Raw genomic sequence first — 27,288 nt, 5'->3', positions numbered from 1 at the left:
CAGGGGCTGGCAGGGAAGAAGATAATCTGCAAAAATAAAATGTCCGTGTAATTATTCACATCCCTTAAGCTTCCAAATTTCGAATGAAATCTTTTAAAATGACTTGGCACATCACCCCGTGTTTTTAAACATAGAATGCAAAACACAACTTGTTTAAGGCATCGTTAACTTAGGGCATCGTTGACTTAGGGCATCATTGTCAATCTCAGTTTTTTTAGACTTTAATTTACGACGCTCCAGGGCACTACACTACAAGGTTCCACACTGCTGTGCTTTTTGGCGTTCTTGTTTCTTTTTGGCTTCTATTGGTGCACTTACCTTTTTTTTTTTTTCTTTTAATGTGGGTGTGCCTTTGGAAGTAGGCTGTGGGCTTTTTTTGTTTTTTTTTTAAAGCTGTGGTTTTGTGTTTTTTTTGTTTGAAGATGTTGGGGGTAGGAGTTTATATATTAATTTATTTATTTTTGCTGTGTTGGGTGTTCGTTTCTGCGCGAGGGCTTTCTCTAGTTGTGGCAAGTGGGGGCCACTCCTCGTCGCGGTGCGCGGGCGGGCCTCTTACTATCGCAGCCTCTCCCGTTGCGGAGCACCGGCTCCAGACGCGCAGGCTCAGCAGCCGTGGCTCACGGGCCCAGTTGCTCCGTGGCATGTGGGATCCTCCCAGACCAGGGCTCGAACCCGTGTCCCCTGCATTAGCAGGCAGACTCTCAACCACTGCGCCACCAGGGAAGCCCTGCGCTTACCTTTAACAGTCTCTGCACCCTCTTCTATCTTGCTGTTTCTAATCTGTTAAGGAGTGAGCAACTGGTCCAGATAGACTTGTTGATGAAGTAGGAGGAGATAGGTTTTAAATAAAGGTTTGCATAATCCTCCTAGGAGTAAGCACTTTCTATCATCTTTATTTTTAGGGGTAGGGTAGGAGCTTTTGTTGTGCTGCTCAGATCCCTTTCCTAGACTAGTTCTCTTGTCACTCAGCTGCTGTGAGTGTTGATGACCAATGCTTGCAGCTGGACCCTTCCCTGAAGACTCACTCTCGGTCCACAGGAGCTGTTCCATGCAGAAATGCCTGGGAGGTATCCCCCTACCTCTGGCATGGTTGCAGCCAACTACTAATTCAGGGGTATAAAATCCCAACCTCTTTGCCTCCAGGTGGGGTAATTCTCTGAGGCCATCCTTGTCCCTTGTCCCGGAACTTCCCACGGGATTGGGCTGAGGCTGGACTGTAGCCGAATCCACATCTCGCTTTGTTTCGCCCATGCCCCTGTCTTGCTTCCCTCGCTCTTTTACAAGATGTCCCTGACAGCACTTGCATGAGACTCAGCCTCTGATTCCAGAGACTCTAACCTAATGCAGGCTTCCCCTGCTTTCCTGCTTTTCATATTCTCAGCTATATTCTGGAAACATCTCCCTATCCCTCTCCTCAACTCAACATTAAGAGAGGAGGGTAGCCAAATCATAAAAGAAAGAATGCCTAATGAGAAAAAATTATTTTTGCAAAAAATATATTAGAAATTTTTAAATTCGTCACACTTCGACTTAAAGCCTACCTTATGAGTCACTGTACTAGGGTCCTAGAATACAGATATAAAAGACGCAATTTCCCTTCACCTTATTCTTTTGAGAAATTCACGGCCTATAAACGGCCTGTAAACCAACAAGTAAGTAGGGCAATTATCATACGTCATAATAAGCACTGTTATTGAAGTCAGAACTCATTTATTCTTTCAAGAAATATTTCTTAAGCATCTACTATATGCTAAACTTTTGGAGTCCAAGCAACCCAGAACAAAGAACTATAGAATCCAAAGGCTGGTGAAGAGATGATGGTTTTGACTTTGGAAATGATATTGGAGTTGGTTCTGGTAGAATGAGCAGGAGTTGACTAGGTGAAGATTAGGGAAAGGGTTCGGATCAAAGGACAATGACCTGAAAGCGTGTGGTGTTGAGGGGCGCACTTGGGAGAAGTTTATCACGGCAGGAGATGAGGAGAAGACAGAGAAGAAGACAGTGGATGGAGGTAAAGGGGATGGATTATCTGCCAGGATGAGAAGTTTGGCTTTTATACTGTAGGTAATTTGAAGCCAAGAGAGCCTTATGAACCTGGGAGTGAGGCCAAGACCATTTCAGTAGGAATATGATGGTCAACACTGGGCAGGGAGAGAAGTGGGAGCTCACAGCTCAACAAGCAGATGCCTGCATCAGGCTCTTGAGTGCAGCTACGGACAGCCCTAATGACCTGTGACATCATGGCTTAGCTATGGTGCTGTGGTCCAATCCATGTCTCTTCAAGGAAGAGAATGAAGAATTCCTAAGTTTTTCTCTCTTGAAAATTTGATCTGTAAAGGAACTCAAAATTCTCCTGCTGAGCACTTCTTGTGTTAGAGGTGGTTAGCTGTCTATATTTGACTTGATAGCATCAAGAAATATTCAAGGGAATCTCCGTCCCCAGAACCCATAGCCTGTCATCATTGCCTGAAAGGCTACAGTTGCATGTCCATCCTTATGACTCACCAGTCTCTCACCAGGCTAGGAGAGAAGGTGGGTATTGGCGGGGAGAAGAGGGCAAAGAGGAGGGATTGTGGGCTCTCTGTGGTGCCGTGGGGATATGGGGGTAGTGGGGATGGGGAAGGGTGCTGAAAGAAAGGGAAGAGGCAGAAGGTCAGAGCTTGAGGGAGCCATAAATATACATTTTCTTTCCAACACTGCAATAGGCAGGCGCTGGCTGCTCAAATTTACATCAGTATCACTTAATGCCAAGTATTCTGATTATTTTATTAAGGGGAAGATATTTTCAGATTTTCAGACTGAGCAATTCCTGTCTTTGTTTATATTTTCCCTAGTACTAATAACAACAATAACAATAAACAAACGTTTAACAGTTACCATATGCCCGGCATTGGGCTAAGAACTTTGCCTACATTAATCTCATTTAATTCTTCCCCAAACCTATGACAGAGCTATTGTTAGTACTGACTTATAATGGAAGAGGAAAGTAAAGTCTAGAGAGCTTATGTGACATGCTCAGAATCACAGTTTGTGAGTGGCATACCCAGGTCCATCAGCTTCACTCCAAAGTCAATCCTTAAACTCTGGCTTCCCCAGTATGGTCATTTGCCCCTTCGTCCACCATTTCAAACGCTTTTTGTCATTCAAGGCCCAATTCCAGTTTCTTTTGTTCACTTAACTGACATTATTAAGCACCTTCCATGTATACTGCATCCTCATCTTCCAGGGAGATTTTCCACACTGATTTCTACCTTCTTTAAACACCTGAGTCTTTAAAGTAGGGAGTGAGTCTTACTACGAATAGATTTGTATGGTTCTCTAAATGTTTTTAGTGGATTTATTTATTTTTTTTTCCCTTCAAAGATTTTAATCCATGGCCAGGTCAGGATCAAGTCTTCAAGTTTCCTATCTTCTCAACAGCACCCAATTCAGTGTTGGGTGGATGTGTCAGGAAGGCCCTGACTCTTAGCCCATCCAGGGGCTGTATTTTAAGGAAGAAGAAACACATGTGTGGATCTGATAAGATCTGAGTGATATGTGGAGAAGATGCCCTATGAGTGACGATCAGCTGTGTTTACCATTTAACTGTACAGCGGCAAGCCAAGATAACTGTCGTGGTCTGTGGACAGAAGTTCATGAAGATCACTGCTTGACAGGTCAGAGTAAAGGTCTCTTTCTTTCAAAATATGTGAAGGGGCAGGAAACGTGTGCACCAGGTGTTTTGTGTTCATGACGGCCTGGGAAAGATAATTCTGTCTGCTCGATAAGAACATTGTGCTCTACACACCAGGTTGTTTTTCCAGCAGCTATTTTCTGCCTATAAAAACGAGCATCACTGGCTCTCAACTTCTTTCCGCAAATCCCCTGGGCTGCAAACAATAACAAAAGGTATCTTATATTTATACAAGGCTGCCCTCAGAAAAGCTCAAGGACCTGAACAAAGCTTGTTTTCATATATAAGAGTTCTTATATAATCCCCAAGGGGAAAGGGAGCAGAGGGTGACAATTGAGTTTGGAACGTGGTCATTCCCAGCTAACAAAACGGAAAAGTGAGGGCCTATTGCAGGACACACTGACGGTCATGACCAGGACAGGAAGTCCGTCTTTCCCACTTCCTGTCCAGGGTTCTGAACACTGGACCACACTGCCTTGTCAGAAATCTGAAAATCTGGAGGAGATGGCTGGAGGGGAATGCGTGGGAGAGAAAGCCCAGCCACATGAGAAGGGATGCTGCAGTCTCACTGCCTTTAGCGTCTGTTTTCACCAGTCAGGATTCTGCAGCTCCTAGAGCGAGTGCCCTTTTTGTCCTAGGTAGGACTGATCCGGGGGGGAGAATTTTCATCACCCTCATTAGGAGTTACAGCTGAATCAGAGTAGATCTCAGAGGTCTGGGTGGTTTGGGGAAGAAGAGCCATCTGAGCAAAGGGCATTCTGTAAATATTTGTGACACACTTGGATACAAAGATAAGTAAGGCATAAGCTCTGGATTCAGTCCAGAGCATCATGTAACAGGGGAGACAAACACAGGATGAGAGGATCTGTGAGTGCTAGATGAATACAAGAAAAGAAAGGCAGTTACTTTTTTTTCAAATTCTTATTGGAATATGGTTGCTTTACAATGTTGTGTTAGCCTCCACTGCACAACAAAAGGAATCAGCCATACACATACAGATATCCCGTCCCTTTTGGACTTCCCTCCCGTTTAGGTTACCACAGTGCATTAGGTAGAGTTCCCTGTGCTATTACAGTATGTTCCCATCAGTTGTCTATTTTATACGTAGTATCAATAATGTATATGTGTCAATCCCAGTCTCCCAGTTCCTCCCAACCCACCCCTTTCCCCCTTGGTATCCGTACAAAAGGCAGTTACTTTTTGATTGTGACTTTGAGTCGGGACTCCATGGGCCTAGGAGGGGGTCATTTTTTTTTTTTAACATCTTTATTCGAGTATAATTGCTTTACGATGGTGTGTTAGTTTCTGCTGTAACACAAAGTAAATCAGCTATACATATACATATATCCCCATATCCCCTTCCTCTTGCGTCTCCCTCCCACCCTCCCTATCCCACCCCTCTAGGTGGTCACAAAGCACCGAGCTGATCTCCCTGTGCTATGCGGCTGCTTCCCACTAGCTGTCTAGTTTACATGTGGTAGTTTTGGCTGAGGCCTGAAGGATAAGCCGAAAGGGTTTTAAGGGATACCTTCTACGCTGCACTGAGGCAGTATCTCTCTAGTAAAATCACCTGGGGAGGCTTTTTAGGCAACCCTCATCCCTAAATCATTGGATTTAATTATTGGATCCAAGTGTCACCTGGGTGTAAGTATTATTGAAGATAATTACTCCCAGGTAATTTTACTGAGCAAACAAGAGAGACAACCACAGAAGGAGCATGGTCTTTGGAATTAGACGGCCTTGTTCTAACGCCCTGTGCCATTCGACTAGGCCCATTGTGGCGGCTGTGTCCGTGTCCCACAGCTGCTCTGTTTCCTCCTATTTCTACCAGTGCCTGGGAAGAAACCCTGCCATGGGAGAGTCCCTCCCCTTTGACAAACTTTCCTTGACTGAAAAAGCCTGGACTGGGAATCAGGAAATCTGGATTCTATCCCAGCTCCGCCACTGAGGTGCTACATGCGTGTGCTGGGTCACATAAGGAGATAAAGCAAAGACACTTGGGATTAATATTTGCAAGACATCGCGCTAGGTACTCAACGCATCTCCGGGCCTCAACGTCCCCATCGGTTGAGGTTTTTAGATCAGCATTTGTAGTCCATAAAGTCTATTTAAGAGGCCATGACGAGAATTATCTTTAAAGAATGATGTAAAGCATAATAGAAAAGTGGAGTGCACTGCATAGAATAGGGCAAGTATTGTGAAGTACAATTTTGTTTCCGTTATAAATACATGCACTTACTGCGTCATAATGTAAAATAAATGTCATGTTATAGGTTGTAAGTTAAAAACTTTAAGAGTACTCACTGGCAGTACATATACTAAAATTGGAAAGATACAGAGAAGATTAACATGGCGCCTGTGCAAATACATGAAGCATTCCATGTATTTTTTGATGTTACATTTTTTTTTTTACCACAACTTTAAAAAAAGAGTTTGAGAAACATGGGATTAGATGCTCTCTGCGGACCCCTCCCTTCTGCTTTATAGCCCTTGACTACTCCAGCCTACCCTGAACCTACCTTTCTGTAACCTCCTTTTAGTTAGTACCGTGTAATTCTAGCCTATCATTTATTTCTTTTAAGAGGGAGGCAGGACAGTGTAGTGGTTAAAAGCACCTTACTGAGTTAGATAAATCTATGTTTGAATCGAATTTCTTCACTTATTTGTTGAATGACCTAGAAAATATACCCAACCTCTCCTAGCCTTGGGTTTCTTATGTGGGTAATCACATCTAGGACACACAATATTTCTAAGATTAAATATGATGCTGAAAGTCAGACTCTTAGCATGAATCATCTTGTTCACAGAAAGTGCCTGGTGCAGAACAGCAATTATTATCTGACTTCCGTCCACCCAGATTTTAAGGCACAGTCTGCAATTTTGTGCCTGGAATATACAAAGTCATAAATACCTAATGCATAGAAAACCAAGGATTCCAGCCCCAAGCAGCCCCTCAGGCTGGAGAGCAGCCATTCTCTGTCGGCATGGCATGCCCCATGGCCATCCAGGTCTCAAGAGGAGAGGCAGGGTGCTCTGTCCTCTACGCACGCATCCCCTTCGCTTTTCCTCTGACACGATTGGTCGAACCTGGGAAGGCAAGGCAGAAGGCAGATCCTGGCTACAATTTGCTTCAGGGATCGAAACATCCATGACATGGCAGTGCCATCCAAACCAAGACAGATGGAAACTCAAGATCATCTGTTTCACAAGCATCTACCTGAGATGGTTTCAGATAGAAGCACGGGACAAAGAAATGAGAAAGAGATGGTGGCCAGAATACTGAGAAAATGGGGGTAAGATTCAGACATTACACCAGGAAAAAGTGACCATTATCCAACAGTCAACAAGTAAGCAACTCACTAGGTCTTAATTGCCTCACAAATATGCTGGGAACCAAAGCATTGTCTTGTAAATGATTCATTTCAGGAAGTACCCACTAATCAATTACTAGGGCTTCTGTGTAACAGTTTCCCCAGATTTGTAGGTGGTGATCCTGTGAACTGGATCGTTGATTTCAGAATGAGATAAGCGGCAATACTGGTAACTTAATCTACCTCTTCCAAGTAGCTACAAAGAAATTAGCTGCCCTTAGTGGAAGCCAGCCCATTAGGAAGAGTGAAAAGAAACCCATTCATCATGAGAGAGCCTCACACCAGCCAAGTCTCCCTGGAGCATTCAGCTAAGCTGAGAAGGTGTTGATGGAGAAGGGGATAATGATCCATAAATAGATGTATGGGAAAGGAGGGGAGAGGGGAGGGAAGCCTCATGAGTTTGCACAGGGAAAAAAATGGGCCTTAAAATGATAAAAATGATAGAAATACAAGATTACAAGGACTACACAAATAGTATTATAAAGAAGAGGACTGTTGAAAGTAGCCCTTGATGCTACTTCTTTTTTTTTATTTTTGGAAGAAAACTTGCTTTGAAATTGTATGGTGAAAAAGAAAAGAAAATGTATGTGAATAATGTAGCCCCACCTAAAAATATGTTGCTAACACAATGGTTTTTCAGGAAAGAAAAAGCAAGGATGCCTGGAAATAGCTGCATCTAATCAGCCCCCATCCCAAGCAATCAACTGAAGTCCAGGAAATTCCATATGTAACCAGAAGAATAGACATCCTGGAGCATTTTGCCACAGTTAAGATTAGCGGAAACAGACCCCCATCAGCTCTAGTAACAAAGAAGAATTAAAGGTGAAGAAACTGCTGTGGGTCCCTGTGCCTCCCTTCTGGGAAGGTGGTGGCCAGTGCGTGGGGGAGAAGGATGGGAATTTGGACAGAGGCAGTGGCCCTGGCTGTCCCCACAGCCTATTGTTCTGAAACCACCCCTTCAGCGCGGCTCAGAGCAGTATTTTTCTCCAGGGAAAATAATTAAACAACAGTGGCTGGAGCTCAGCTTATCCTCCTGTCTTATCCTCACAATCATTAAAAATGTTTGTTAACATAGCAATAGTTTATTATTAGCACTTTTGGGGTCTTAAGAAATCCTTCTCTACCCAAAGGTCATAAAGATGTTCTCCTGTACTTTATTCTAAAAGATTTAAAGTTTTCCCTTTCGCAATGAATTCCTCCTTCTCTATGGACTTGAAAGTCACCAAATGCACAAACCGAAAAGGGAAAAATGAATAAATTTCACTTCATTAAAATTAATAACTTCTGCTTGCCAAAAATATCATGAAGATAAGCCACAAACTCAGAGAAAATCTTGATACCACATCTGACAAAGGACTAGGATGAAGAATAATCAAAGAATGGCTGCAACCCAGTGAAAAAATATCCAAAAAACATGATAAGGTAATTCACAAAAAGAAATATAGATGACTATTCAAGATATTAAAAGATTCTTTTTTTTTTTTGACGTGTCGCGTGGCTTGTGGGATCTTAGTTCCCCCGACCAGTGACTAAAGCCTCAGCTTTGAAAGCATGGAGTCCTAACCACTGGACCTCCAGGAAATTCCCAAAAGATTCTTAACTTTCTTAACAATCAGGGAAGTGCACATTAAAATCATCATAATGGGGCTTCCCTGGTGGCGCAGTGGTTGAGAGTCCGCCTGCTGATGCAGGGGACACGGGTTCGTGCCCCGGTCCGGGAAGATCCCACATGCCGCGGAGTGGCTGGGCCCGTGAGCCATGGCCGCTGAGCCTGCGCGTCCGGAGCCTATGCTCCGCAACGGGAGAGGCCACAACAGTGAGAGGCCTGCGTACAGCAAAAAACAAAAAACAACCAAAAAAAAACACATCATAATGAGATATCATTTTACATCTACTAGATGAAAAAATAATGAAGTCTGATAATACTGTGTTGGTGAGGATGTGGAAAAGCCGAATCTTATATGCTGCTGTTGGGTTGTAAGATAGTACAATTCCTTTGGAAAACAACTTGGCACTATCTAAAACAAGTAAAGATCACATTTCTGTGACCCAGCAATTCCACTTCAAGTGGAAGTGTGGAAACTCTTGCGTATGTGCTCTAGGAGACATGTATAAGACTGTTAAGAGAAAGAAGCACAGTCCATATGAGCAAAAAACACATATGCTAAATGCAAACACAGCTGAGCACCATTGTTTGGGGATGCCTACATTGTAGTCTACTATTTTTAAAAAGCAAGAGATGATAACACAAAATTCAGGAAAGGGGTTATGTTTGAGGGGAAGGCAGGAGGGTGGGAAAAGGGGAGGAAGACACAGCCAGTTATAATCATATTTTTAATGTTGGGAATCTTCTGTTGGCCAGTGACTTTACATATATTACACATATTCCATGGTAGGCGCAGAATATTTCATAATAAATTTCTTTTAATTTGTTACGAAAAGAAAGGGGTGAACAAAGAACAGAAATCTCTAATGGCTCAGTGTCAAGGAAAACATGAGATCTTGGTAACATCAGTCTCACCAAAATAAGAGGGGAACGGTACTCAAGAAGTGATGGATTGCTCTCTGTCGGGGAGGGTCTGCATAATTTGTGTGTCTGTGGAGGTCCTCCCAGAACGTGGGCAGCTGGCCTAGTGACCAGGACTGGTGCCCAGGGTTACACCCTATTACTCAGGTTGGCAAGTGGCCTGGTAGGCAAGTGGTGATCAGCTATGGAAAAGATATGCCACTTAGCACATGAATGTTGTATGTGGCAAGATCTATTATAGATGATTTTCCCTGCAGAAAACTGAGGGCTGTTCTGGGGCAAGGCCGTTTGGTCTAATATTGGGGATACCCTACTTTCTACCTTGACTGCATGAATTTGACATTGAACCAAGGCTGTTTTTCCGACAGTTGGCATTTTGAATTGTTATTTGAAAGACTCAATACTCGGGTCTTGGCACCGTAAGGACTTTGTAACCGTAACACTACTCATATATCTACAACCCTTTTTTTGGTTGTTATTTCTACCTTTAATATATTTGAGTCTTACCTATTCTCCCAAAAGGATTATAAAGTTATCCAGGTGGCAGGATTTTCTAAAGCCCTGTTTTGTCCATCCTTGCTGCCAAAAACTTGGCAAAATAAGGGCTTAATAGATTTTTTAGTTTGAAAAAATTATAAAGTCCCAGGAAGTTTCAAAAATAGTAGAGAGGTGCCACATACTCTTCATTCAGTTTCCCCCAGTGATTATACCTTACATAACTATGGAACAATGTCAAAACTAGGAAACTGCTATTGGTACAATGTGTGCCCTCCATGTTGCTGCAAATGGCAAATTTTTTCTTTTTTATAGCTGAGTAGTATTCTGTAGTGTGTATGTGTGTGTGAACTTCATCCATTCATCTGTCGATGGACACTTAAGTTGCTTCCATATCTTGGCAAGTGTCAATAATGCTGCTATGAACATTGGGGTGCATATATCTTTTTGAATTATTGTTTTTGTTTTTTTCAGATATATTCCCAGGAGTGGAATTGCTGTGTCATATGATAATATCACTCTAGGTTGGTGATTATTTCCTCTCTGCTTTAAAAAAAAATTCCATTACATTTTTTTACATGTAGCTGGCCAGTTTTCCCAACATCATTTATTGAAGAGACTGTCTTTCCACCATTGTGTAGTCTTGCCTCCTTTGTCATAGATTGACCATAGGTGCCTGTGTTTATATCTGGGCTTTCTATACTGTTCCACTGATCTATATTTCTATTTTTGTGCCAGTACCATAATTTTTTTGATGACTATAGTTTTGTCTTATAGTCTGAAGTCAGGGAGCCTGATTCCTCCAGCTCCATTTTTCTTTCTCAAGATTGCTTTGGCTATTTGGGGTCTTTTGTGTCTCCATACAAATTTTAAGATTTTTTGTTCCAGTTCTGTGAAAATGCCGTTGGTAATTTAATAGGGATTGCATTGAATCTGTAGACTGCCTTGTGTAGTATAGTCATTTTGACAATACTGATTTTTTCAATCCACAAACATGATATATCTTTCCACCTGTTTGCGGCTTCTTTGATTTCTTTCATCAGTGTCTTATAGTTTTCGGAGTACAGGTCTTTTGTCTCATTAGGTAGGTTTATTCCTAGGTATTTTATTCTTTTTGATGTAATGGTAAATGGGATTGTTTCTTGAATTTCTCTTTCTGATCTTTCAGTATGGAGGTTCCTTAAAAAACTAAAAATAGAACTACCATATGATGCAATCCCACTCCTGGGCATATATCTGGAGAAAAACATGGTCCAAAAGGATACATATACCCCAATGTCCATTGCAGCACTGTTTACAACAGCCAAGACATGGAAGCAACCTAAATGTCCATTGACAGAGGAATAGATAAGGAAGATGTGGTACATATATACAATGGAATATTACTCAGCCATTAAAAAGAATGAAATAATGCCATTTGCAGCAACATGGATGGACCTAGAGATTGTCATACTGAGTGAAGTAAGTCATACAGAGAAAGAGAAATATCACATGATATCCCTTACATGTGGAATCTAAAAAGAAATGATATAAATGAACTTATTTACAAAACAGAAACAGACTCACAGACTTAGAGAACGAACTTATGGGTGGTGGGGGAAGGATGAGGGGAAGAGATAGTTAAGGAGTATGGGATCAACATGTACACACTGCTATATTTAAAATGGATAACCAACGAGGACCTACTGAATAGCACAGGGAACTCTGTTCAATGTTATGTGGCAGCCTGGATGGGAAGGGAATCTGGCAGAGAATGGATACATGTATATGTATGGCTGAGTCACTTTGCTGTGCACCTGAAACTATCACAACATTGTTAATTGGCTATACTCCAATATAAAATTAAAAGTTTTTAAAAAGTAAAAAAAAAAATATCCATTATATTCTGATTTTCATAGTGCCTACTGGGAAATCAGATGTCAACCTAATTTGTTCCTTTGTCAGTAATCTGTGTTTTTCTCTGGTTGTCTTTAAGATTGTCTTTCTTTTTCTTTTATTCTCTTTCCTTCCTTTTCTCCTTCCTTCTCTCCCTCCCCCCCTCTTTCTTCCTCTCCTTCTTTTGGTATTCTGCTGTATCATTGCAATATATCTATCTAGCCTTGTATTTCTTTTTATTTATTCTGCTAGGGATTCACTGGGTTTCCTAAATCTGAAGATTTATGTTTCTGTAAATTCATGAAAATTCTTAGTCAACACCTCTTTGAATATTGCCTTATTCTGCAGTTTTTCTATTATCTCTTTCTTGTACTCTGATTAGGTATATGTTAGATATCTTAACTATAGTCCCTATGTCTTCTTTTCCAAATATATTTAATTCCAAATACTTGTTCATTTCTTTTTTTTTATAAAGTTAAGATTTTTTAATTACTTTATTTATTCATTTATTTAATTTTTGGCTGCATTGGGTCTTCACTGCTGCACGTGGGCTTTCTCTAGTTGCAGTGAGCAGGGGCTACTCTTTGTTGCCGGGCACAGTCTTCTCATTGTGGTGGCTCCTCTTGTTGTGGAGCACAGACTCTAGGCGTGTGGGCTTCAGTAGTTGTGGCACATGGACTTCAGTAGTTGTGGCTCGTGGGCTCTAGAGCGCAGGCTCAGTAGTTGTGGCGCATGGGCTTAGTTGCTCTGCAGCATGTGTGATCCTCCCAGACCAAGGCTCGAACCCATGTCCCCTGCACTGGCAGGCAGATTCTCAACCACTGTGCCACCAGGGAAGCCCTGTTCATTTCTTAAAAAGAATTTATAGCTTAAAACTTGCAGATCACTATTAGTTTTATTAATAAGTATTTCTAAATATTTTGACTAAGAGCATTTTATTCACAAAAACAGCATATGTTACTGCAAGTCCAGTTAAAATCTTGCTCAGTGGAACCAACAGCAGCGATAGCTAGACCCTTATCATAAACATATTTGGCGCACACTTTTTGAACTGTCTCAGCATCTAGAGCATCAATTCCTGCTTCCAAGTTAGGGATGGGAATTCTTCTATTATAACATAACTTTTGCCTACCAATATCTTCACCATGGAGTTGAACCTCAGAGTTGCAAAAACATGTTTTGTTTCTAGAAGAATTTTTGTGCTGCTTTACTTTCAGTGACACTTATACAGAGTCACATGTATTCTTTTTGAACAACATGTAGCATGCCTGCAGCAATGTCTGGTTTACAACTCATATAGAGTCCCCACAATCCTGTATCTCTGTAGCAAGTGTTGAAAGACTGGAAGCTATGGCAGAGGTTGCCACATCAGATGAGACAGGCTGGCTTACTAGTTAAATTCATTCCTCCTCTGAAATGGCAATCCTAGTTGCCAGTCAGTGTGTTTGCAACTATGAGAGAGATTGTATCAGGATGTTCCCAACCAACAGCTGCAACAGCTCTTGCAAGGTGTGTCAAAGGCATCTTGTCATTCCTCAAACAAATCTCACTTTCTGTGAATTTGCAGGGAGCCAGAGTTGTTCTTTTTCCTTTGTGTGTGGAAAAAAAAAAAGTCATCAAAAGGAAACTTTGTTAACTTAAGCTGTTCACTATAGGAGATTCCTCCAGCCATAGCAAGGACTATTCTTGACCTCTTATAATGTGTGGTTATATAGTCCACTAAGTCTTTATGACTTATAGATTTGATATTTTCAGCTGGTCCCCACATTGTCAATCCAAGTGCAGTATTTGATAAACTATGACATTAAGATAATAAAAAGACAACTTCTTGTAAATTAGCTTTGATTTCGTGTATCTCTCTAAGGATTATTCTATACTTGTGCTCAGTCTCTGCTTCTGCCAATGTACTGTTTTGTGTTATATCAGCAAGAACGCGTACAGCTCTTGGCAAATCTTTGGAGAATTCTTTGGCATAATACATGATCTGCTTTCTGGAGGTATAGGTGTTGAAATGAGCACCCATGTTTTCATTTTCAAGTTCCAGATCTAATTTGAATCTCTTTTTGGTGAAGTTCATATGTTCCAGAGAATGAGCTGTTCCGTTATTCTTAATTTCATGTCAAATTCCAACATCAATCCAGAGACTCACTGTACATATTGACAATCCAGAGTTTTCAGAGGCCACTCTGAGTTCATTTTCCAAACATGTTACTCATGTTTCAAGAACATTCAGAGCAACTTGTATAGTGGCTTGTGCATTTCTCAATCTGTTGTCTCCAAATTATAATGACAACCCAGTGGCCCCTCTGATCAGGAGCCTTTCAGTGAAACCGCAGAGCTTCTCAGTGAAACCCCAGAGCCACTGCCATACCATGGGCAACAGCATGGCTTGGACCTCCACTGCTACCATCTCTTCTCAATGTCTTTTAACTTCTGTTTTATTTTTTCAATATCTTTTTCCCTCTGCTGAATATTGAGTAATGCTTCAGTTTTGTCTTCCAGTTCATTAATATTCTCTTCCATTGTATCTAATGCTGTACCTATACACTTAGTTTCTGGTTTCATTTATTATGTGGTTTTTTTTTTTCACCCGAAAGTTCTATTTGGTTTTTTTTTTAAATCCACCTGACCATATTTCAAAGTATCTAGTACCTTGTTATACTTCAAATAATCTCTTTCTTTTATTGAGTATCAAAACTACTTATTTTATATTTCTTAATTGATAATTCCAATATCATCCATTTTTGTGGCTATAATCTTACTATTTGTTATTTCTGCTTATTCTCCCTCAAATGACTTGTTTCCTCTTGTGTTTTATAATTTTTATATTTCAGTGAGTTTATAATTACCTGAGGGAACTATTTGAAGCCTTGATTTAAGGAATATTTATCCAGGAAGTCATTATGAATCTTGAATCACTTTAAATTAAATTCCAAAGTTGAGTATTTAGGGACCACTTAGGTAGTGTGAATTCCAGATTTTGGCTCTAAACCCTCATGAGGATCACTTGTAAATAGCAACTTTCAAGATAGACTCTACCCAGAGTCAATGTTGAGATAAGAAAGTTTCTTTACTATTTTCCTTTGCGGGATAGATTTTCCTCTTTTGGTTTACCTTTGCATTAAAAATGTCAGCTTCTGTGTCCTGAACTATTTAGGGATCTTGTGTCCTGAACTATTTAGGGATCTCTTTATGTCTTAATCTGGTTTAAGTCCTAGGCGTTGTATCCCCAACCCTGCTTGAGGCCCATTAAAATAAAGAGTCTACGCCACCAGTGATAAGTTAATGACCACAGGGCCCCATTGCTTCAGGGTGGTTACCTCTGAAGATTTGTGCTTTCTTGTATTTTTAGCCTCTGATGATTTCCATCATTTTCCTGACAGCTCAGGTAAGCATTTTAACATCTTTTATCTACACATTTTTAGGTGTTGCAAGCCGAGGAAGTTCCTCATGGTATTTATTCTGTAATATTGTGAGAAGTGGAAGTTTGGGCACTATTCTTAAATACTCTAATTTACAAGCTCTATTGTAAGATAAGCTGAATTGAGGAACAGATATAGTCCTCATCACTCCCCCTCACCCACCACCAGATAAAAGTCCTCTGAACCCCTCAGACTCAAACACTTGAGCGATTAGGGCCAAGTTATCATTTTACCCCCATTATAGCATGGCTGCTGCCCCAGTGAAACACTGGTTAACTTCTTCCAGTAGAAGACAAACTGAACATAAAGTGAGAAGGGACAGTGTCTGGTTCCTGGATAGGTACCCAGCATGATGTACTTACTTTGAGCTTCACAACAACCTAATGAAACGAGTAACGTTGCTTTCATTTTATAAGCAAGAACACTGAACCTCAGTGATGTTAAGTAATGCATCTGAAGGCTACAGAAGGAGCCAAGATGTTCTGAAAGATCAGCCAAGCACATCCTCCTAAAGCAGGCCTTCAGAGGACCTCCGGGTTAACCATTTCCTTACTCATCCAACCATTTGTGAATCCATTCAAGAAACCTTTCTTGATAACTTACCATGTGTATGACACTGTGCTAGACACTGACCTACAAAAATGAATAAGACAAAGAGCTTACATTCTCATATGGGAAGACACAGAAGCAATTATATTATAGTGCAGTAAGTTAAATGCTAGGAGTTATGAGAACATTGGGAAGGGCATCACCCCTGAAACCAGCTCATGTATAGTTTGGGGGTGGAAAAAGGGAAGTTGGTTGCTGACTAAAATGAGTAGTGAAGTAGAGGTAGGCACGTCAGTAACAAGTGAAGGAGCAGTCTTTCTTCTTTCAGGAGCTGACTGTTCTTTTTTCTAAAAAGAGGGACATTAGAACTCAAAATGATTGTCTTGAAGAAGGGTTTATTCTCTCCAGTTACCAAGAGCAAAAGCTGTTGCAGTACAGGATCAGCTTACTTGCTGGTTGGGACAGATCAGTGATGGCTCGGTTAGTTATCCATCTTGTGGTCTTTTCTAAAATTGACACATCACACGGGGAAAGACTTGTCTGGTACAATTGCTTATAATTGCACTTTCCTCTCGATTACACAGGTCGTTATATCAGGAGCTCTCATCCAATTTTCTCAGACCCCATCTCCCTACTGGCCAACAAAGTTTCCATGCTGGGTCTTGCAAAATTAAGCTAGAAGCTTTTCTTCCACCAAAGATTCGAATCCAAGCACAGACGTCAGAGTTAATCCCATTACCCCCTAGAAAAGTAGATTTGTCTTGCTGCCTTTTTTTAATGGTGAGGAATTTTCCTCTACTCAGCAACTCTCTTCACTTTGTTGGTTACACCTACTTGGGTTTACCTTTGTCTGAACCAACATGATGGACAGACCTTTCTGTGTTCTGTGTTTATTTCTAGGGCTTAAAATGTGGGTCATAGACACCGCTAGAGACTAACTATCCACTGGGAATCTTTATCCCCCTCTACCTGTTTGTTCTGAAAACAAAACTGTTATCAGTGACTCTGGAAAACTGAACCTGGAGCTTTGAGGATGTTGTAGTGGTTACTTGATATTACAGCTAAACTGAGTATTCACAGTGGTGTTAATTGGGGTCATCTTCCAACATGCTTTTGAGGTCTGTGATTGCTACCCCTATAACCAAAGTCTCTTAAAGGCTGCATACTTATCAGTAGTTCAAACTGACCCTTGGTCTTTTAGATGAGTCACTTACCATCATACTTGGACATTTAATTCGTTATTGGGGTCTTTCCTAACTAAGCTTTTGTTGAGTGATCTATAGTGAGTCCCCTATATCCATAATTCTTGGCAGTACAGTTTGGACAGGACAGAAGGACGTGTTTCAAATCCTGACTATAACACTTTTTAAAAGGGGGACCTTGGGCAAGTTACTCCATTAGTTTCTTCATCTGCAAAATTGGGACAATAATGTTCATCTCAAAGATTTGGTGTGAGGACTACGAGAAATAATGTATGTAAGACATGTAGCATAGGACATGACTTAGAGTAAGCACTCAGCACGTAGTAGCTGTTCTGATTTCCTTACTAATAAGGGCATCGTGCTCACCGTTCTACCAAGAAGGGGTTGCCGACTTACTGCCAAGAAGAGGGAGGCTACAGATTTACATTCAAGATTGTATGAAGAGCAAGAACGACCAGTCACATTGGAGATTGGTAGACAGATTTTGTACACTCGTCTCTGCCCAGTCTTTGGCAAACATTTTACAATATTGCAAGAAATGTGAAACAGAGGGGAGGACAGGCAGAAAGTGAGGTAGATTGAAATTATGCAATTGTTATACATCCCCGGTCCTCTCTGTTGCCACAGCTCCGGTCCATCGTTCCCATTACGTACAGGTCTGTGCTGCCTGTAGCTCCTTGTTGCTTCTCACTCAGGATTCATGAGATCCCTTTGTCCTGTGTGCTAAGAACTGGGTCTTATGGCACCAAGGGGAGCTGTGTTCGGTGTGGTAGTGAAGAAGACATACCAAAGTGACTGTAAGAAGAGCCCAGCTACAACAGTGTGCCGGATGCTTTGCTGGGAGCCTAGGAAACCATGACCATGACCATCTCTGTCCTCAGTTTGTGTACTACAGTCTAGTGGATGAGACAGACAGGCACACAAACAATGCCACTGTAGAGCAGTGAGTGCCATGCAGGTTTCAGCGTAGGGTTCTAGAAACCACAGCTAACTCTCCTGGAGGTCAGAGGTAGGGATATATATATACACTCATTTAATATGTATACTATATGTGTGTGTATACATACACACACACACACTCATTTAATCCTTGAAGAAATCATGTGAAGGAAATATGATGATGTCCATTTTTTTTTCAAATGAGAACATTGGGAGGCAAAGGTGTAAAGCAATTTGTCCAAGATCACCAGCTAGTGTGTAGCAGAGAATTCAAGGCAGGTCTGACTCAAAAGCCCATGAGTTTCCTCTTGTATTTTATAAAATTTTTTTCTGAATATGAAATGTTTATGTAGAAAAACCCAAATAATACAAAAAACAAAGATGCATCCTCCTATATTCTTACATCTTAACTCACTATTAACATTTTATGGTTTGCACCCTGTCTTTATCTTCTGCAGTTTTAAATACATATTTATAAGATTGGCTCATATATATGCATGTATATATTTTTCCAGCTTAATTGGGGTGTAATTGATATATAACGTTGTATAAGTTTAAGGTGTACAATGTGATGATTTGATGCACATATATATTGAAATGATTACCACAATAAGATTAGTTAACACATCTATCATCTCACATAATGACCTTTTTCGTGGTGAAAATATTTAAGCTCTACTTTCTTAGGCACTTTCAAGTATACCATATAGTGCTGTTAACTGTAGTCATGCTGTGATTACATCCCCAGAACGTATTCATCCTGTAACTGGAAGTTTGTCTCCTTTGACCAGTATGTCCCCATTTCCCCCACCACCACTGGTAGTCTCCATTCTAATCTGTTTGACTTTTTAAATTCCACGTGTAAGCGATATCAAGCTATACCTGTCTTCCTCTGTCTGACTTATTTCACTTAACATGCATGCTGGGTATGATGATATCCATCACCGTTTAGATTTTTAATTTTTGGATTCCTACTAAACTGAATATTTTTCAAATGTGTAATGATCCCTTATATTTGTTAATTTCCTTATTTTGAGAGCAAGTGTTAGGTGGGCAAACTAAGTCCATGGGCCAAATCTGGTCCGTCGTCTGTTTTGGTAAATAGAATTTTATCAGGACACAGCCATACCCTTTCATTTATGTCATGTGTCATTGCCAGGCTGGGGCAGGTAGGAGCTGGTTTGCCTTTTGCATCCTCTCTCTCTTTCTCTCTACCAGGGTGCCCTTGGGTGGTATCATGAGACAGAGGGAGCCTGAATCCTTGAGTTACCAGGTGGAGGAGAGTCTCTGCCTACTCAAATCCAGCTTTGCAGGAGTAAGAAATAAACTTGTGTTATGCTAACTACGAAGATTTTGGAGTTATTTATTTCATTTTTACCACAGCATAGTTTATACTATGCTGACTAATACAGGGTTGTTCTAAACACTGATTAAAACATAGAAAGCACTTGGATTAATGCCTAGTATATTAAGTGCTGTAAAAATGTTTCCCTTTTGTCCTCTTCTTAAAAGAACCATAATTCTTAGCATGGACCATTTTAGTTTCCACTTACATCTTTATCACTCTATTTATTACTCTGCTTATGATGAACCAGCCTCATATGGATGCATTTACTACACACACACACACACACACACACACACACACACACACACACACATCATGTTGTCTTAAGGAAGTTAATAGTCTACAAGTAGGGCTAGAAACTTGGGTGTGGAGTGAAGTAAGAAAGAGTTCTCTCTCCATCTCAAAAGACAGCCACCCATGTATGAAGTTCTGTTTAGACAGACTCTGTGTCTCTGAGCAAGAGAAGGGAATCTATGTATCTTGCTACCATCTCTCAGGTTGCTAGGGCCGCTCTGTTTCATGAGGGAAAGCACAAGCAGACTACCATTTTGTTTTCTCAGTACACTTCCATTCGCCTTACAGTTAGTAGAAATTTCTCCCAGATTCTGCAGTAGGCTGTTTTTATCTTTCAGTGTTAATTATTTTCATCTTTTCCTGAGTCTCCATTGGTTCTTTCTCAAACCATCAGTTTTTGACCTCCAGTCATGCTTCTTACATTCATTCATTCTTCTTACACAGACTATATTCCGTCTATATATTCTCAATAAAGTTATTTTCATTTCAAAGCCGTTTTCTTTGATGACTCATTAGTTGGAGGCTGGAACACAGCAGAACAGATATGATTAAGAGAGTGGCTGAAGTTCAGTAGTCTCCATCTCCCACAGTGTTCCTTATTTCAAATAGCAAGCCATCCTTTGTTTCTTCTTTGACATATCAAGTATGCATAATCTAACTTCCTTATTCTTGGAAAATGGAACTTGACTATTCATGGTCTACATCCTGAGCCCTGGTATATATTGTATTTCCATGCTGTTTTGGAGTCATAGGTTGAGGACGTGTGTATTAGCCAATTTTGGTGGAAGGATGAGTAGGGGCCAAATCATGAAGGGACTTAAGTGCCAAACTTAGGACTTTGCACCGTAGGGACTGTGGTAACTTGATACAATCTGCATTTAGGAAAGGCGATCCTGGTAGGAAACATGGAAGGAAGTAAAGAGGATGTAGCCCAAGAGCATTTGGTTTACCCTCTCACCCTTCAGGGAATAGAGAGGAAATATGGACTGTTGTTAGGAAGGTAGAACTGATGGACTTGGTGTCTGGTTGAAAAGGACAGAGGTGCAGTGATGCCAGGTTTCTGACTTGAGTCACTGTGAGTGCTGGTGTCATTTATTCATCAAAATTCAGCCCACAAGAGTAAAAGAAGATTTTTGGAGAAGAAGATAATTTCTTTTTTGCATGTGTTGTGTTTGGGATATCTTGGGAACATTCTGCTGAGGTGTCTGAAAGGCATTTGGATATATAGGCTCAGAACTCAGAGAAGGTAACTGGAGTAGAGAGGAGAGAAGCAGCTCAGGTAACCGTCACCTTTAGGGAGGTGGCTGAGAGATGTCAGTACCTCAGGTAGAGTCCTGAGGGTTGTGAATAGGCAGCAGAGACCTGAGGAAGGGCAGCAGTGTTACTGAAGGATAGCTTTAGTCTGCTGTGCCCACGACACCCTGGGGATTCCCGGAGATTCTAAAGGGGAGAGAATCTTGAGTGGAGAGAAAGTAGTATCCCGATGTTCAGCTGATGGGGACTTTGCAGCCAACAAAAGCTGACATATTAACATGATGTTATTAGCCCCGCCATGCAGAATGGTTTACCCATTCATCCTTCAGGGGTTACTTTATTATTCAGTAACAGAAAGGCCTCGGACTTTCCTCTTAAAAGCGTCATATTGGTCTTTTTCCTCTTTCATCCACACAGAGCCCATTGCCTCATATGGAGGCAGCGTGTTGTGGAAACAGCAGGGACTCTAAAAACTTTCAATTCTAGATTTAAACTTGGGGTAGAAACTTACTGGCTAGGTAACATTGGTAAAACTGCTTCGCTTCACTGAGCCTCTCTTTCCTTTCTTATAACCTCAAATATTGTTGAGATTAAATAAGGTAACATAAAGACGTTTGACACAGCTAGTTTTCCCTATCTTTCTCTTAATTGCTGAGTAGTACTTTTATGCTTTAATGTCAGCATCTCAGCCAAAGACTTTTCTTTCAGTAAAGAGCACCTTTGTACCAGTACCTTTCATTGAGGTCCAAGAACCTGACCCTCATTTCTGACCCTCATTTTACTGACTGTTGGTTTTAAGCTTGCAAAGGTGTGTCTCTGACTAACTAGATAGGGTCCTCTTTCACTATGATGAAGTTCCAGAAAGCCATTCTTCAACAAAAACCATTCTCCCGGGCTTCCCTGGTGGCGCAGTGGTTGGGAGTCCGCCTGCCGATGCAGGGGACACGGGTTCGTGCCCCGGTCCGGGAAGATCCCACATGCCGCGGAGCGGCTGGGCCCGTGAGCCATGGCCGCTGAGCCTGCGCGTCCGGAGCCTGTGCTCCGCAACGGGAGAGGCCACAACAGTGAGAGGCCTGCGTACCGCAAAAAGGTGGTACCGCGTACCACCTTTTTCTGTGACCCTTGGAAACTGCAGTCATTGTAGTTCAATCTTGTCTGACACAATTTTGTTTGTCTGAGCCCCATGAATGGGGACCGCTGCTGCTTCTGCTTCTCTGCCTGCCCATGAAGGCCTCATCTGTCTCATCCATCTCCTCGAGGTTTGTGATCTCAAATTCCTATTTTATTTACCCACTGTGGTCATTGACTGAACTTCATAGCCCATCGGTAGTCCTTGGCCTGGGGAACCATGTGGATTCCTCTAATCCTTTGTAAGTGGTATAGCCATTTTATTGGAATTTTCAAATTTCCCCCTACTATCTGAAAGCAGAGGTTCCTATGAATCCTTTCCTAAGCTGAAATGGCAAAAAGTGAAGAAGCAATTACCTTGGGATATGTCGTGCTAACAGACGCACAAAATAAATGGAGATGAAGCACAGATGCTCACAGACACAGTTCAAAGCTATGGGGGCTTGATGCTTAGATGCTGAGTGTAGTTCCTGGGGAAGGAGCTGGGTGGTGTCACTCTCTCTGCTCAGGTGCACCCCGCCTCTATAACGGCTGCTACAAAACCAACGCTGAACTCTATTTTCACTTTTTGTCTTGTTTTGTAATAGCGAAACCTCTTCGGATTTCTTTTGGTTAGATAAAACAGGTACTAATGTGGGTCTTTCGTTAAGAGCTAGGTGGAGTAAAGTGAACTCTTGAAAAGCAGGGTTATCTGTACCTGATAAAAGGCAGGGCTCTGTCCATCAAAATATTTGTGATTATAGCTTGGTTATGGCCTCAATGGGAAAAGTAGTCTTCCAAACTTCCTGAGATGAGTTTTAGCATGTCTTATAATCTTCCGTCCAGCTTCTCTGTGTAGCTCCTTCCCTTTGTCATTGTTAGCCTGGGACCAAGGGCACTGTGTACATTTGGGAAAGCTGGCCCACAGTCCCTGACCTTGGATTACAAAGATATCTTCAAGGTGAAGCTTCCGTATTCGAGGATTTCCAAAGCAATGTGGAAGGACCATTCTCTCTTGGCCAGTCTTGTTGATTTTTCAGGAAAATGAGCCATTACCACAACCTTTCTCCTCCATACCATTGTTTGCTAACTCTTTGTCCCTTTCAAGAGTAAAATGCTCAGTGATTTATAACCTGAAGGGCCCAAGTCAGGCTGTGGAGTACTTTGTTTCCTCTCAACTACCTTCAGGAAAATGACCCAAGATACTACCCTCATAAGGCATCTTTTCTTAGAAGTCCTCTTGTTCTAAATTACTTTAAAGTTAGTAACTTACAACTTCTGTGAACAGCATCTTAGGCTTTTAAACATACTCATGGCTTCCTTTTTTTTTTTAATCTCTAGAGTTGCCCTTCTGTTTTCTGAAGTTACTTTAAGGATCATCTTTCAGAAGGAAAACAACCTGGCATATAAACCACTTCTGAGCCTGTTTATCCAGAGTGGGGGGTGAGGACACTAATAGGCATGAAAAACAATTTCACGGGTGTTAAGCTGTAGCTCCAGGCTTCACCTTCAAGGAATCAGTGTCTCAGGCTCTGCTATTGAACAAGAAGATGTTGATGCCAGTGTCTCTGGGGAAGACAAGAGACTAGATTGAATATTGCTGAATTTGTTTTCTGAAGAAATATTTAGAAACATCTGCCCTTCACTTTTCATCTTTTCACCTGCACACCTGATTAAACATCTATAAAAGTAACTGCAAAGTCGGATAATCACCACAATGAGGACCAGATGCAGATGTGCCTCCTGGAAAAGGGAGTGTATCGCAGTGGAAGAGTAGCACGTGGGGATGGCTAGGAAAGGGAAGACAAATAGGGCAGCCAGAGACGTGTCTCAGGAGAAGGCTGGGGAGATCATTCTGGAACCTCCCCAGTCTCTGGACTAGGCCAGAAAGGTACAGGCTGAGCCAAGAACTCATGAATGCCTCTGGTCAGTGAGTTAATCATTTAATGAATAAGGAAACTATGCAGGGCCTCCAGGTTAAAGGTTAACGGGCAGGGTTTCAAAAACAATTTCATTAAGTAGACACTAATAGATTACAACTTCTGTGTTCCCACATTAAAACAAGAAACTGGTTCAAATGAACGAATGCATACTGGATTCAAAATGATTTTTAAAAAAGTGTGAGTGAGCGGCTGAGGAAAGCTGAAATCTTAAGATAGAAATAAAAGCACCACGTAGTAAGGAGCATAGAGTAGCTATTGGGAAGTTAATTGTGTATCCATTGATCTTCCCGAAGAGACAGTGGTTCTATAGATAGTGGTCCAGGGAGGGACTCTGTCTTCATCCTTCTGTTCCTCATAGTGGATTAATTCAATAAATAGGAGTTGAATTCAACTCAGTGTCACACTGGCATTATGGTTGTACATTGGGTATGCAGAAAAAAAATCAGTGAAATTGTTTATAGTACCAAGAATTCCCTATAATGGATTTAACTCACCTGTACCTTCAAACTGAGAAAGAAAAAAGGATACACTCATTATGTAATAAAATTAAGGTATGTGTTTTAAACACCTGGAAAGAAATCCAGCTGTCATGTTTCAACCCCCCAACATCAAATGGACTGAAGATGGATTGTTAAGAACCACTACCACCACCGCTACGGTAACAGCAAACACAGAGCAGACACCGTTCCAAGTATTTTACATATTAATGCACTTAATTCTCATAAAACTCTATAAGATAGGTACTCCTGTGGTCTTCATTTTACAGAGAGAGAAACTGAGACACAGAGAGGTTACATTACTTGCCCCAGGTCATACAACAAGTGAGCAGCAGAAGCTGGATTTGAATCAATGCACTTAGGCTCTAAACTCTGTGCTGTGGACCCTCACTTTACTACTCCCCTATGGGACTGTGCAACGAGCTGAAATAATGTTGGAAAAAAATACTATAAACTTACTAGATAGGGAGCATTTCATTCCACCTGTAGTATTCAGGGAAGACCTTCGAAAGGAGGCATGATGTGGGAGTTCCCTGGTGGTCTGGTGGTTAGGATTTGGTGCTTTCACTGCCATGGCCCAGGTTCAATTCCTGGTCGGGGAACTGAGATCGCACCAGCTGTGCCGTGTGGCCAAAAAATAAATAAATAAATAAATAAAGGAGGCATGATGTGAGTTGAAGGACAAGCTGGATTTCAGCGGGTGGGGAAGGAAAGAGGTCATGAAGGATGAGGTAGGTGTGCATAGGTGGGTAGGGGAGATGAAGAAAGATGCTGCAGATGACAGAAGGGAATGAGAAGGAATATAACTTCAAGGCAATTTGGGGAAATAGTGGGTAGGCCAGTTTGGCAGGAGATAACTTGGAAAGGTACAGATGATGGCGGGATGAACTTGATCCCTGAAGGCAATGGGAAGCTATTGAAAACTTTTGGGCTCGCAAACAGCATGAGTAGAAAATCTTCCTGGCTTCCTCCAGACCAAAACTGGACCTCAAGACTTGGAAACCCATCCTGCCCAGTGACTGAATTTAGTTAGAAGTTAAGCCCAAATACAGAACATGGGTTTCAAGGGTCTCAGGTCTCAGTGGTACAATTAGGCTACTTTGTTTACTTTCCTTTTTCATGTAAAATCACTGTTGTAGAATGAACTTATTTACAAAACAGAAATAGAGTCACAGATGTAGAAAACGAACTTACGGTTACCAGGGGGCAAAGTGGCGTGGGTGGGGGTGGGGGGGATAAATTGGGAGATTGGGATTGACGTATACACACTACTATATATAAAATAGATAACTAATAAGGACCTACTGTATAGCACAGGGAACTCTTCTCAGTAATGACCTATATGGGAAAAGAATCTAAAAAGAGTGGATATATGTATATGTATAACTGATTCACTTTGCTGTACAGCAGAAACTAACACAATATTGTAAGTCGACTATAGTCCAATAAAAATTTTAAAAAAACACTATTGTAGGTTTTAAGAGGATATTAATGATTAAAATAAACAAAAATAGCCCTGTCCTCATGGAGCTAACAATCTAGAGGGAGAAGACATAATGCACAAGATAAAATAAGTAAAGAGAATATATGAATATTTTGAATATATTGCATATCTGGAAGTTGCTAAGAGAGTAGATCTTAAAAGTCCTCATCACAAGAAAACGATTATTTTTTAACTCTGTAAGATGATGGATGTTAACTAGACTTATAATAGTGTTGAGCATTTTGCTCTGTATACAAATATCAAATCATTATGCTGTATACCTGGAACTAATTAATGTTATATGCCAATTATAGCTCAATTTTTTAAAAAAGAATGAATTATATAAATCTTTACATTTGTGTACTAAGTTTCTGGACAATGAAACAGACTTATAAGAATCTTAGTAAGAATTCTTAGTAAGAATCCTCCTTCAGGAGATCTCAAGAGAAAGTCCATTCTATTGACTATAGTAAACAATAACAACAAAAAATATATATATATAATATGTATATATAATGTATATGATTGTTAGATAGTGATGAAAGGAGAAAAATAAGAAGGGGAGGGGGACGAGAACAGTGAGGGTATTGAATTTTGGACAGAAAAACCTGTCTAAGAAGTAAATACTCAAAGGAGTTGATGAGGGAACCGTGTGGATATTTGGAGGAAGAGCTTTCCAGGAAGAGGGAAGAACAAGTGCAAAGGCCCTGAGGTGGAAGCATGTCTGGAATATATGAGGAAGGAAGTGGAGGGAGTAGTGGCGTGATTAACTGGGGTAAAGTGAGTGAGGTAAGTGTGAGGTAGATCACGTGGGCCCACATAGGTCATAACAAGAATTTAGCTCTTACTCTGAGACCACTGTAGTTCTGGAGCAGAGGACTGACACAATCTGAGTGATGTGTTAGTAGGATCAGTGTGTCTTGCATGTTGAGAATAAGACCTGAGGATGAGCGTAGATAGGAGACAAAGGCAGAAGCAGGAAAACCTGTTAGGAATAGGGTGGCAGCAAGAGAGAGGGTATTCAATTTTGAATATATTTTAAGGTAGAGTGTATAGAATTTTCTGATGTACAAAGTGTGGAGGAAGAGAAAGAGAGGAGCCAGGCACAGCACGATGGATTTACCTGAGTGACTAGATGATGGGAGGAACGGTTTTCTTTTTGGTAGTAGTGGAAGGAGAGCCATCAGGAGTTCAGTTGTAGATGAGATAGGTTGGCAAGCTCTATTAAACATTCAAGTAGAAATATCAGTTGGCCAGATAGTTATAAGATCTGGGGCTCAGGAAAGGGGTTTAGGCTAGACACATACAC

The 27,288-nt window shown here is 41.1% G+C and overlaps 1 protein-coding gene and 2 pseudogenes across 7 annotated transcripts in view; 2 read left to right on the top strand and 1 right to left on the bottom strand.

Annotated features, from left to right (window-relative positions):
* The window catches only part of KDR (kinase insert domain receptor), a 97,813-nt gene extending 72,117 nt beyond the window's left edge, over positions 1-25,696 (top strand). For 5 of the 7 annotated variants that reach the window (XR_009564013.1, XM_060299358.1, XM_060299356.1 and 2 more), the window contains one exon: positions 23,398-25,696. Coding sequence is in view for 2 of the 7 variants with exons in the window: in XM_060299358.1 (XP_060155341.1) it covers positions 23,398-23,418 (21 nt within the window). In the remaining 5 variants the exon portion in view is untranslated. Of the gene's footprint in view, positions 1-6,480; positions 6,496-10,540; positions 10,557-23,397 lie in introns of those variants that run through there. The other 2 variants (XR_009564014.1, XM_060299352.1) reach the window with 2 other exon arrangements.
* On the top strand, positions 5,970-6,061 carry LOC115865758 (U6 spliceosomal RNA; annotated as a pseudogene).
* Positions 12,877-14,351, bottom strand: LOC115865704 (mitochondrial-processing peptidase subunit beta pseudogene; annotated as a pseudogene).
* Positions 25,697-27,288: the final 1,592 nt, after the last annotated feature.

Source organism: Globicephala melas, chromosome 5 (assembly GCF_963455315.2).
Source record: "Globicephala melas chromosome 5, mGloMel1.2, whole genome shotgun sequence".
In the NCBI taxonomy this organism is placed as follows: Eukaryota; Metazoa; Chordata; class Mammalia; order Artiodactyla; family Delphinidae; genus Globicephala; species Globicephala melas.
The sequence above is the reverse complement of the archived record's forward strand: the minus strand, read 5'-3'. Positions and strand labels throughout refer to the sequence as shown.